This window comes from Mauremys mutica, chromosome 4, assembly GCF_020497125.1.
Source record: "Mauremys mutica isolate MM-2020 ecotype Southern chromosome 4, ASM2049712v1, whole genome shotgun sequence".
In the NCBI taxonomy this organism is placed as follows: Eukaryota; Metazoa; Chordata; order Testudines; family Geoemydidae; genus Mauremys; species Mauremys mutica.
In genome coordinates, this window is record NC_059075.1 from 156,793,793 (window position 1) to 156,806,241 (window position 12,449).

Sequence of the window (12,449 nt, forward strand, 5' to 3'; positions counted from 1 at the left end):
AGCAGGAGTGTCCCTGGGACGTCACGTGGGCGCTTCTTGAACATCCCACCCTGGGAGTCTTTCATGCAGAGGAAATTATGACACAACATTAGTAACGAACAGCCAAGGGAGAGAGGTCCAGGAAAGATCAGGACCAAGCTGGAGAGGGGCTGAGGGTTGCCAGGCTGCCCTCCCAGCCTGGTGCCACCCAACGCTGCTCTCACAGGAGCCAGCTGGGCCTGGGGTCACCGGTACCTGGGAGGGGCTGAGAAACCCAACCCCACATGACTCCCAGCTGCCCCTCTCTCCTTAACCCTTCGCCTGTCTTTGCCTGGTGACAGCTGCCAACCAGAGGGTGGATCAGGCCCCGTCCCCCTCTCTGGGCTGAATGCCAGCTGGGGGAGCGGCAGGCACAGGGCACCCAGAGCCCTGCAGTCCAGCCTGCTCCAGGCTTCCGCTGTTAGCAGCTGGTGCATGGACAGCCCGGGGCTGATTCACCCCAGAGCGCTGGGAGTGGGGGCTGCTGTCCGGCCGTGGGTCTGTGCAGCAGTGAATGGCTCCCTGTCAGCACCAGGCAGGTGCCACCTGTGAGCCAGTCCCTGACGGTGTGTGCGGGGGACAGGGACTGTCCCAGGGAGCACGTTTGTGCCAGCACCGGGCAGGTGTGTCTGAGCCTCACCCAGAGACATCAGAACTCCTGATCCTTGCACTTTGCACGTTGTTACAGCCGCTCCCCGTGATCCATGGAAAGTGAAAGGGAATTCGCTGGGGGCCCTGCCAGCCCCGGAGATGGCGACTCTGTGGGGACGGAGGGCAGGGACCATGGGGCTGGGGGGTCTCCTCATCCCCCTCCTCGTCCTCGGGGTGGCCGGTAAGTACAGACCCCTGGGGTGCCCGGCGTGGGGCGGGATCTCAGCCCTGGCAGGAGTCGCGGGTGGGGAGGGGACCTCAAATCGCTCTCACCACAGGCCGGCCCGGCTGCGCTGACGGACACGGTGCTGCGCAAACACCAATGAATTCTCACCTGTACTTTGTTACCTGTTTTTCCAGTTCTAGCCCGTGTGGCCCATGGGGAGTGAAGGGCTCTCCTGCCAACCCTGGAGATGGGGGGATGAAGGGTAGGGACCATGGGGCTGGGGGGGGTCTCCTTGTCCCCCCCCTTGTCCTTGGGGTAGTCAGTAAGTACAGACCCCTGGTGTCCTGGGGGTGGGCAGGGCTCCGGGGCTCCCCAGCATAGTAAAGTCCCAGGGACAGGGCCTGGGTACAGGTGGGTCAGTCACAGAATCATAGAATCTCAGGGTTGGGAGGGACCTCAGGTGGTATCTAGTCCAACCCCCTGCTCAGAGCAGGACCAAACCCAACTAAATCATCCCAGCGAGGGCTTTGTCAAGCCTGACCTTAAAAACCTCTAAGGAAGGAGATTCCACCACCTCCCTAGGGAACCCATTCCAGTGCTTCACCACCCTACTAGGGAAATAGTGTTTCCTAATATCCAACCTAGACCTCCCCCACGGCAACTTGAGACCATTACTCCTTATTCTGTCACCTGCCACCACTGAGAACAGTCGAGCTTCATCCTCTTTGGAACCCCCCTTCAGGTAGTTGAAAGCAGCTATCAAATCCCCCCTCATTCTTCTCTTCTGCAGACTAAACAAGCCCAGTTCCCTCAGCCGCTCCTCGTAAGTCATGTGCCCCAGCCCCTTCGATCTGCTGGCAATGCCCCTACTTATACAGCCCAAAATGCCATTAGCCTTCTTGGCAACAAGGGCACCCTGCTGACTCATATCCAGCTTCTCGTCCACTGTAACCCCTAGGTCCTTTTCTGCAGAACTGCTGCTGAGCCATTCGGTCCCTAGTCTGTAGCAGTGCATGGGATTCTTCCGTCCTAAGTGCAGGACTCTGCACTTGTCCTTGTTGAACCTCATCAGGTTTCTTTTGGCCCAGTCCTGTAATTGGCCCAATCACTCTGGACCCTGTCCCTGGCCTCCAGGGTATCTACCTCTCCCCCCAGTTTAGTGTCATCTATGAACTTGCTGAGGGTGCAATTCATCCCATCCTCCAGCTCATTGATAAATATGTTGAACAAAACCGGCCCCAGGACCAACCCTTGGGGCACTCCGCTTGATACCGGCTGCCAACTAGACATGGAGCCATTGATCACTAAGTTGAGCCCGCCCGACGATCTAGCCAGCTTTCTGTGCACCTTATAGTCCATTCATCCAGCCCAGACTTCTTTAACTTGCTGGCAAGAATACTGTGGGAGACTGTATCAAAAGCTTTGCTAAAGTCCAGAACTAGCACATCCACTGCTTTCCCCATATCCACAGAGCCGGTTATGTCATCATAGAAGGCAATCAGGTTGGTCATGCTTGACTTGCCCTTGGTGAATCCAGGCTGACTGTTCCTGATCACTTTCCTCTCCTCCAAGTGCATCAGAAATGATGCTTTGAGGACCTGCCCATGATTTGCCGGGCTCTTCCCAGAGCCCGTGTGAATGCCCCAGAGTGACAGGAGCCGGGGGAAATGGGGGAGAATCCCAGCGAGGACGAGGGGAGGACGGGGCCTGAGAGCCCAGACACGGGGTGGGGGGGGGGGAGTGCACCCGGCAATTAACCTGACATTTATTCATTGCACATCATTGGAGCTGTCACCTCCCACAGCCAGCCCCTGTCTCCCAGCCTAACTCTGTCCCCACCTCCTCTCCAGATTCCCAGCTGGTCCTGTCCATGGGCCCCTCCCCGGTGAGGGCTGCGCTGGGCTCCGACGTACAGCTGCCCTGCACCTTCACCGTCAGGGAGCGCTTTGAGATCACTAAGTTCTACCTGGCCTGGTCCCTGGGGGGCCACAGGGTGGCCGAGTACGTCAGAGAACAGAAAATCTACCAGCAGGGATCAGAGCTTTTCCCCGAGGAGCTGAGCAGGGGGAACTGCTCCCTGCTGCTGCACCAAGTGGCCGTGCGGGACGGAGGCAGATACACCAGCACCGTCATCTACACGCCCGACAAGGAGGAGAAGCAGCTGGAGCTGCAGGTGACGGGTGAGTTTGCTGCAGCTTTTTGGCCTGGTGGGAGGCTGAACTCCTGGAGTTTTTCCATATCTCGTATTTATAGCGGGTTAAACTCTGGGTGTCGTGTTCTCATTCCAGCCGCTCCCAGACTCTCCGTCCCCCGGAAAGCAGGGGTGTTAAACGCAGCGAGCTCCTTCCCCTGCCACGTGTGGGGATTCTACCCCGGGGACGTCACCGTCACGTGGCTGAGAGACGGGCAGGTTCTGACCGACGCCACCCGCTCTGCCCCCCAGAGGAACTCAGACGGGACCTTTAACCTCACCCTGACCTACACCTTCACCCCCAACCTGAGCGACTCCAGCAGCATCTTCTCCTGCCACGTCAGCCATGTGGCTCTGGCCCAGCCCCTGCGGGAGGAGTTCCCCCTGGTTATTGGAGGTGAGTGCGGCTTTCTCTGGCCCCCGGCAGTTTCCCTGAGAGGCAGAGCAGAGACCAGCTCTGCCCCACTGCAGCCAGCTCAGCCAGGGGCACCCCCAGGTGAGATCCGCTCTGTTTGGCTCAGGCCCTGCCCGCACTGGCCATTGCAGAGCGATCTCCCGTCACTGCTGTAACACGGTGCAGCTCCATGGGCACCCACAGCAAAGGGAGCGCCCGTGTGGGCCGGCCCCCGGCACTTTAACCCGTGTCTGGACGAGCTTTGTGCAGGGTCAGAGAGCCCAACGGCACGTGACCTGAGCACGGCCTCCGGACAGCAGCTCCCGCCGGCTGCCGCAGCAGGACTGGGGCAAAGGTGGGAGATCCCCCCCAAGCCAGCCGTGCAGACAAGGGGGAGCGCGGGGGGGCCGCAGCCTGGGCACCAACCGTTGGCATTGCCCAGACACGGGCCAGCTCTGCTCCAGCCCCAAAGCGCAGACGAAAGACACAAACTCCCGGGGCCCAGACTAACCAGGACAGTCCCACCCTCAAGGGGATGGCACAGCGCTAGGAACCCAGTGGGGGGAGACCCCCAGCAGCCCGACACATGGCGAGATGGGCCCTGCTGGAACTGGCCGTGTCTCCTGTGCGAACACGGCCCAAACTAACCGGGACAGTCCCACCCTCAGGGGGATGGTGCAGCGCTGGGAACCCAGTGATGGGAGACCCCCAGCAGCCCCACACACGGCGAGATTGGGCCCTGCTGGAACTGGCCGTGTCTCCTGTGAGAACGGGGCTCAGATTAACCGGGACGGTCCCACCCTCACGGGGATGGTGCAGCGCTGGGAACCCAGTGGGGGGAGACCCCCAGCAGCCCGACAGACGGCGAGATGGGCCCTGCTGGAACTGGCCGTGTCTCCTGTGAGAACGGGGCTCAGATTAACCGGGACGGTCCCACCCTCAGGGGGATGGCGCAGCGCTGGGAACCCAGTGATGGGAGACCCCCAGCAGCCCCACACACGGCGAGATTGGGCCCTGCTGGAACTGGCCGTGTCTCCTGTGAGAACGGGGCTCAGATTAACCGGGACGGTCCCACCCTCAGGGGGATGGCGCAGCGCTGGGAACCCAGTGATGGGAGACCCACAGCAGCCCGACACACGGCGAGATGGGGCCCTGCTGGAACTGGCAGTGTCTCCTGTGCGAACGTGCCCCAGACAGGGATTGTCCAGACGACAGCAGCAGACGCGCCGGATCTGAGAGGACCCGGAGGTCCTATTGGGCCCAGTATTGTCAGCACTGGGGCCTTGTGCTAGATTAGACGGACACTCCAGTGAATTTCTATTAGACCCATAATATTTGCCTCTTCCGCATTGTCAGCTGCTCCGAGAATCTCTGTTCCCAGGCGCTCGGCCGTAAGAAACGCGGAGACCTTCTTCCCCTGCCACGTGTGGGGATTCTACCCCGGGGACGTCACCGTCACGTGGCTGAGAGATGGGCAGGTTCTGACCGACGCCACCCGCTCTGCCCCCCAGAGGAACCCGGACGGGACCTTTAACCTCACTGCAATTTACATGTTCACCCCCACCACGAGCGACTCCGGCAGCATCTTCTCCTGCCGCGTCAGCCACCCGGCTCTGGCTCAGCCCCTGCGGGAGGAGTTCCCCCTGGATGTCACAGGTGAGTCTGGGCTGGAGACCCTGTAAAACGCCAGGTGCTGAAGGGAGGACTCGGTGCAACAGGGCTGAGTGGTCAGGAACGTGGCACAGTCTGCACTGCTGCTGCATCGGGGTACGGTAACCATGGCAATGTACAACCCGAACCGGAGCCAAGGGCCCACCACAAACACCTCCAAGGAGTGACCCGCAGGTCGGGCATTGTGCGTGTCCTTGCCGTGTGCTGGAATCAGCTCTGCAGCCGCAGGAGAGGGCGGTGAAGGTCGGGGGCGAGGGGCTGTACGGGGCGAGGTCTGACCCTGTCTCCCTGTCTCCTCCCCGTGCAGGGATGCATGGTTCCACCACGGTGCTCACAGCAGTGCTGGGGATCTTGGGAACACTGGCCGCGGTGACGACAGCGTTAGCCACTTACTTCTGGTGCCGATGGAAAGGTAACTGCCGATGCCATGAGCCACTGGGGGTGAGGGGGGTGGATCCATTAGCCACCAAGGGGGGGCCACAGGGCCCCCGAGGGAGCAGTGGGTCGGGGAGAGTCCATTAGCCACCGAGCCTGAGCCTTGCCAATGTGCTTCACCTTCCCTCTCTGCCTAGGCCGCTGTGCAACCACCAGCACCGATGGGAAAGCCCCCTACTCCGTCTCCGAGGTGCTGGGGCCAGTGCAGTGTCTCCTGGGACATGAGGTGACCCTGAGCTACGCTTTGGGGGGGAAGTTCCCCAAGGACACGGCTGTGACGTGGGAGTGGATACACGGGGAGGACAAGACGGTGATCGGGACTGACGGGGTCAGCGAGGCCGGGGAGGGGCCTGAGCACCAGCCGCTGTTACACCCCCAGCCCCCAGGCTGGAAAGCAACACAGGAGAGATCAGGGACCTGCCTCACGGCCTCCCTGAGCTTCACCCCCACGGTGCAGGACGACGGGGCGCGGGTCAGGTGCAGCTTCCACCACGAGGCCAGAGGGATCCGAGAGCAGCGAGAGTCCGGGGAGATCCGGCCGTGGAGTGAGTGTCCCCAGGACTGTGAGGTGTCGCTAGGACCCCTCCCCTGAGCCAAGCAGAATCCAGCGAGCGCCCAGGGACTCCCACAGCCGATGGGCCGTCAGAGCCGGGAGTTCGGGTCTGGATCAGTCACTCCTGGCCCCTGTGCGGGGACTCAGCATTCACTTGGGAAAACCCCCCAGCAAGGATTCCAAAGCCTGCAAACCCTCAGCAAACACCCACCCCACAGATTGCTGGGCAGTGCCCTTGCCAGGCGGGAAACTGAGGGAATATTAAATGTAAAGGGTGGGTGACCCTGTAACATGCTGCTCTGCTCCCCTGTTTCCCCACGGCACCTCACTCACCGTTTGTTGTCCAAGAGCAGCAACATCCCAGAGTCCAGGACACATTGTGCACAGTCCTGCTGCCCTGTGCTCACACAATCAGCCCGACAACACTCCATTGCCCCACAGCACAGACTGAAGTGAAGTTTCACCCACAGCAACGCGAGCGGGTCGCTGTGGCAGAGTAGGGGTGTGTGTGAAAACGCAGCCTGCACCTGGGCTCTCGTGCCCAGTTCATCGCCAGCTCGCAGAGCAGAGCTGCTCAGACCCTGCGTCCACACACAGGCTCCGTCACATCCGTATGTCACTGGGCGTGTCACAGGGTCTCCAGCAGTCAGGGGCGGCTCCAGGCCCCAGCACACCAAGCGCGTGCTTGGGACGGCAAGCCGCGAGGGGTGCTCTGCTGGTCCCTGCAAGGGCAGCAGGCAGGTAGCCTTCGGTGGCTTTCCTGCGGAGGGTCCACCAGACCCTCCGTGCTTGGGGCAGCAAAATGCCTAGAGCCACCCCTGCCAGCAGTTAGTTATAGGGAGAGCAGACACGTGAACCAGACACGCAGAGCAGAGTAACTCTTCAGGAAGGGGGTTCACCTGCAGGGGATCCTGGCTCGGGCTAAAACCCCTGCCCAATTCTCACTGCTGTCACCCCCAGCCCCACCGCAGGTGTCCGGGATCCAGGTGTTACCGCAGTGGGAGCCCCGGGAGGAGGTGCCGTTTGCCGTCCAGATCGAGCACTTTTACCCCAGGGGGATTCACCGGATCCAGTGGAGCTGGGACGGGGCAGAGAGATGGAGAGACGAGACCCCAGAAATCAGCCAGAACCCGGATCTCACGTTCAGTGCTACCAGCGTCTGCAGAATCCCCAGTGACCAAATCACCCGTCCGGAATTTACAGTCACCGTGTCCATTCAGCAAACCCCTCAGAGCCCCGCAATCGAGAGAGAGATCAGAGCCGAGGACACAGGTGAGGGGGCTCCCTGGGGTCGGACGGGGAATGAGCAGGAATCGCTGCCCCACGCGGGGTCCCTGAGGGATGAAGGAGCTTTGGGAGCTAATATTCCTCATCCCACTTTCCGGCTGGAGATGCCGATGGGTCGGGCTGTAACAGTGTCACACCCGGGGGTGATGTTATGGGGTACCAGCCCCACTGAGGGGTCAGATCTCTCCTGTCTGAAGGGAGGGGGGAGCAGCCCCACCAGGCCCCGTCTCCCCCTTGCGGGGCCTGTAACTGTCTCTGGATGTTTCATTCCCCAGGTCTCCTGCGGCCCCCGGAGAGGTTGGAAATCTCCCAACCCGAGTCAGTGACGGCGGGGGAGGAAATCACCCTGAGCTGCCGCATGGTGGGGCATTTCCCCGGGGTGCTGAGTGTGACCTGGCTCAGGAAGGAGAAATCAGCTGCAACCAGACGATCTATGCAACAGAGCAAGGGAGACACCCTGGTTCCTCTAGAAAACTCTGCTGAGTACAGAATCGAGCCCGGAGCTCCGCGCACACAGGACGGGAAAAGCTTCCAGCAGGAGACGAGACTCAGCTTCACCCCCTCGGTGCAGAGAGACCAGGGGGCCGAGTTCTTCTGCCGGGTGGGACACGTCGCCCTAGGGACCCCCCTGGAGAGACGCAGCCGGGAGCTGCAGGTGACAGGTCAGTGTCTGTCTGAAATCTCTGGTCACTGGAGCCTCTCGTCCATTCCAGGGCTGAAGGGAAATGGCCGAACAGAGCCTGTGAAATCAGAGCAGTTCTGGCTCCATCAGCCCCTCGCTGACCCCCACGTCCCCCCACGCTGGAGACCCAGTGAGTGCAGGGGCCGGGTGCTCAGTCCATCACCCCTGGGGACGGTGCAGCCCCTCCTCTCCCTGCCAGCCAGGGCCATGTACCCTCGGGGGGCAGCCCCACCTCCCCCCGCTCCCTCTGGGGGGCTGCAGGCCCAGGCTCCCACGAGTGAAGGGGCTGCAGCTGTGTCTGGGGCCTGGTGCTCGGCTGGGGCAGGTCAGGCAGGGGGAGCTCGCTTCAAGCTGGGGAAATAAATTCCTGCTGGGACGACGCGCCGGCCCTGGGGAGGGGGGCTGGGATGGACAGGGCGTCACAGACCCATGTGGAGCCCCCCAGCCTCCGACTGCCCCTGTCACTGACGCTCCTGCTGTCCCCCCCAGCCCGGCCGCAGGTGTCCGGGATCCAGGTGTCACCGCACTGGGAGCCCCGGGATCAGGTGCCGTTTGCCGTCCAGATCCAGAACTTTTACCCCAGGGGGATTCACCGGATCCAGTGGAGCTGTGATGGGAAAAGCTGGGAAAAGTCTGAACCAACCGACTACAGGCAGAACCCGGATCTCACGTTCAGTGCTACCAGCGTCTGGAGAATCCCCAGCCGGGCACTGAACCGTCTGGGACTCAGAGTCCGAGTGTCCGTTCAGCAAAGCCCCCAAGAGCCCCCGATCGAGAGGGAGATCAGAGCCGAGGACACAGGTGAGGGGGCTCCCTGGGGTCGGACGGGGAATGAGCAGGAGTCGCTGCCCCCCGCGGGGTTCCTGAGGGATGAAGGAGCTTTGGGAGCTAATATTCCTCGTCCCCCTTTCCGGCTGGAGACGCCGATGGGTCGGGGAATAACAGTGTCACACACGGGGGTGATTTTATGGGGTACCAGCCCCACTGAGGGGTCAGATCTCTCCTGTCTGAAGGGAGGGGGGAGCAGCCCCCACCAGGCCCCGTCTCCCCCTTGCGGGTCCTGTAACTGTCTCTGGATGTTTCATTCCCCAGGTCTCCTGCGGCCCCCGGAGGTGTTGGAAATCTCCCAGCCCGAGTCAGTGACAGCCGGGGAGGTAATCACCCTGAGCTGCCGCATGACGGGGCATTTCCCCGGGGCGCTGAGTGTGGCCTGGCTCAGGAAGGAGAAATCAGCTGCAACCAGACGATCTATGCAACAGAGCAAGGGAGACACCCTGGTTCCTCTAGAAAACTCTGCCGAGTACAGAATCGAGCCCGGAGCTCCCCGCACACAGGACGGGAAAAGCTTCCAGCAGGAGACGAGACTCAGCTTCACCCCCTCGGTGCAGAGAGACCAGGGGGCCGAGTACGTCTGCCGGGTGGGACACGTCGCCCTAGGGACCCCCCTGGAGAGACGCAGCCGGGAGCTGCAGGTGACAGGTCAGTGTCTGTCTGAAATCTCTGGTCACTGGAGCCTCTCGTCCATTCCGGGGCTGAAGGGAAATGGCCGAACACAGCCCGTGAAATCAGAGCAGTTCTGGCCCCGTCAGCCCCTCGCTGACCCCCACGTATCCCCCACGCTGGAGCCCCAGTGAGTGCAGGGGCCGGGTGCTCAGTCCATCACCCCTGGGGACGGTGCAGCCCCTCCTCTCCCTGCCAGCCAGGGCCATGTCCCCTCGGGGGGCAGCCCCACCTCCCCCCGCTCCCTCTCGGGGGGCTGCAGGCCCAGGCTCCCACGAGTGAAGGGGCTGCAGCTGTCTCTGGGGTCTGGTGCTCGGCTGGGGCAGGTCAGGCGGGGGGAGCTCGCTCCAAGCTGGGGAAATAAATTCCTGCTGGGACGACGCGCCGGCCCTGGGGAGGGGGCTGGGATGGACAGGGCGTCACAGACCCACATGGAGCCCCCCAGCCTCCGACTGCCCCCGTCACTGACGCTCTCGCTGTCCCCCCAGCCCGGCCGCAGGTGTCCGGGATCCAGGTGTTACCGCACTGGGAGCCCCGGGACCAGGTGCCGTTTGCCGTCCAGCTCCAGAACTTTTACCCCAGGGGGATTCACCGGATCCAGTGGAGCTGGGATGGGAAAAGCTGGGAAAAGTGTGAACCAACCGACTACAGCCAGAACCCGGATCTCACGTTCAGTGCTACCAGCGTCTGGAGAATCCCCAGCCGGGAACTGAACCGCCTGGGGCTCAGAGTCCGAGTGTCCATTCAGCAAAGCCCCCGAGAGCCCCCGATCGAGAGAGAGATCAGAGCCAGGGACACAGGTGAGGGGGCTCCCTGGGGTCGGACGGGGAATGAGCAGTGTGACGAACAGGGAATGTTCTTGATGTTTTCTCTGAATATGGTGTTGGTGCCTCAGTGTCCCCTCGGCAGTTCTTAAGTATCTAGGTGGGGGGATAAGGGGTGTGGTTGTTGCAGAGCAAAGGGCCAGTGCACCTATGTCACGGAGTGTGGGGGAAACAAGGCCCTGCACCCCCGGCTTCCTGCGATTCCCCAGGACTCTCAGCCAGCCAGTAACACAGAAGGTTTATTTGGATGACAGGACACAGTCCAAGACAGAGGGGAGCCGTGTTAGTCTGGATCTGTAAAAGCAGCAAAGAATCCTGTGGCACCTTATAGACTAACAGACGTTTTAGAGCATGAGCTTTCGTGGGTGAATACTCACTTCGTCGGATGCAAGTAGTGGAAATTTCCAGGGGCAGGTATATATAAGCAAGCAAGAAGGAAGCTAGAGATAACGAGGTTAGATCAATCAGGGAGGATGAGGCCCTGTTCTAGCAGTTGAGGTGTGAAAACCAAGGGAGGAGAAACTGGTTCTGTAGTTGGCAAGCCATTCACAGTCTTTGTTTAGTCCTGAGCTGATGGTGTCAAATTTGCAGATGAACTGGAGCTCAGCAGTTTCTCTTTGAAGTCTGGTCCTGAAGTTTTTTTGCTGCAGGATGGCCACCTTAAGATCTGCTCTTGTGTGGCCAGGGAGGTTGAAGTGTTCTCCTACAGGTTTTTGTATATTGCCATTCCTAATATCTGATTTGTGTCCATTTATCCTTTTCCGTAGAGACTGTCCAGTTTGGCCGATGTACATAGCAGAGGGGCATTGCTGGCGTATGATGGCGTAGGCACAGACAACAGGACCCCCTTTAGTTAGGTCCACCTGGGGCCCCCAGGGAGGCCACAGCCCCTTTGGGAAGCCCAAGCCCTGTCGGGGCGTCCCTGTCTATTTTCCAGCCAGCTTCACTGAACCCCCCCCAACCCCTCCTCTCTAGGCTTTTTCCCTTTCCGGGGCCAGGAGGTCACCTGACCCCTTTGTCTCCAACACCTTCAGTTGGCACCTTTGCAGAGGGGGGGCCCAGGCCATCAGTTGCCAGGAGACAGAGTGTCAGGCATTTAGGTGCACTGGCCCTTTGCTCTGCTAGATACTTAAGAACTGCCGAGGGGACACTGAGGCACCAACACCGTATTCAGAGAAAACATTAAGAACATTCCCAGTTCGTCACAAGCAGGAATTGCTGAAGGCCCCCAACAGTTATGGGGCCTGTAACTGTCTCTGGATGTTTTATTCCTCAGGTCTCCTACGGCCCCCGGAAGTGTCGGAAATCTCCCAACCTGAGCCAGTGACGGCGGGGGAGGAAATCACCCTGAGCTGCCGCATGACGGGGCATTTCCCTGCGGAGCTGAGTGTGACCTGGTTCAGGAACCGCAGGGGTACTACTGTTTTTCTGCAGGGCTCTGCCGAGTACAGAATCGAGCTCGGAGCTCCCCACACACAGGACGGGAAAAGCTTCCAGCAGGAGACGAGACTCAGCTTCACCCCCTCGGTGCAGAGAGACCAGGGGGCCAAGTACGTCTGCCGGGTGGGACACGTCGCCCTAGGGACCCCCCTGGAGAGACGCAGCCGGGAGCTGCAGGTGACAGGTCAGTGTCTGTCTGAAATCTCTGGTCACTGGAGCCTCTCGTCCATTCCGGAGCTGAAGGGAAACGGCCGAACACAGCCCGTGAAATCAGAGCAGTTCTGGCTCCATCAGCCCCTCGCTGACCCCCACGTCCCCCCACGCTGGAGCCCCAGTGAGTGCAGGGGCCGGGTGCTCAGTCCATCACCCCTGGGGACGGTGCAGCCCCTCCTCTCCCTGCCAGCCGGGGCCATGTACCCTCGGGGGGCAGCCCCACGTCCCCCCTGCTTCCTCTGGGGGAGCTGCAGATGGGGTGGGGGATGGGCAGGGTGGGTGGTGCGGCTCCCTGTTCCCTCCCCCTGCTCCCCACGGCTGGGCCAGGCCCCACACAGCCCTGAGTCTCCCAGTGGGAACAAGCCCTCGTCCGGCTCCCTCCCACCCAGGGCAGCGGGGAGTCGCCCCGGCTCTGAGAGGGTCA

At 61.3% G+C, this 12,449-nt stretch overlaps 1 protein-coding gene and 1 pseudogene across 1 annotated transcript; both read left to right on the forward strand.

Annotated features, from left to right (window-relative positions):
* Positions 1–604: 604 nt before the first annotated feature.
* Positions 605–6,118, forward strand: LOC123369157 (signal-regulatory protein beta-1-like). The gene is made up of 6 exons (XM_045014518.1): positions 605–850; positions 2,686–3,015; positions 3,124–3,423; positions 4,777–5,076; positions 5,399–5,503; positions 5,664–6,118. The coding sequence occupies exons 1-6, from the start codon at positions 769–771 to the stop codon at positions 6,116–6,118; spliced, it is 1,572 nt and encodes a 523-aa protein (XP_044870453.1). The 5' UTR covers positions 605–768.
* Positions 6,119–6,160: 42 nt separating this feature from the next.
* Positions 6,161–12,053, forward strand: LOC123369158 (annotated as a pseudogene).
* The last annotated feature ends 396 nt before the right edge of the window (positions 12,054–12,449 follow it).

Coding starts and splice junctions, on each gene's coding strand:
- LOC123369157 (XM_045014518.1), top strand. CDS start 769: ATGGCGACTCTGTGGGGACGGAGGGCAGGGACCATGGGGCTGGGGGGT. Junction 5,077..5,398: donor GTTCCCCCTGGATGTCACAG/GTGAGTCTGGGC, acceptor CTCCCCGTGCAG/GGATGCATGGTTCCACCACG. Junction 5,504..5,663: donor CTTCTGGTGCCGATGGAAAG/GTAACTGCCGAT, acceptor CTCTCTGCCTAG/GCCGCTGTGCAACCACCAGC.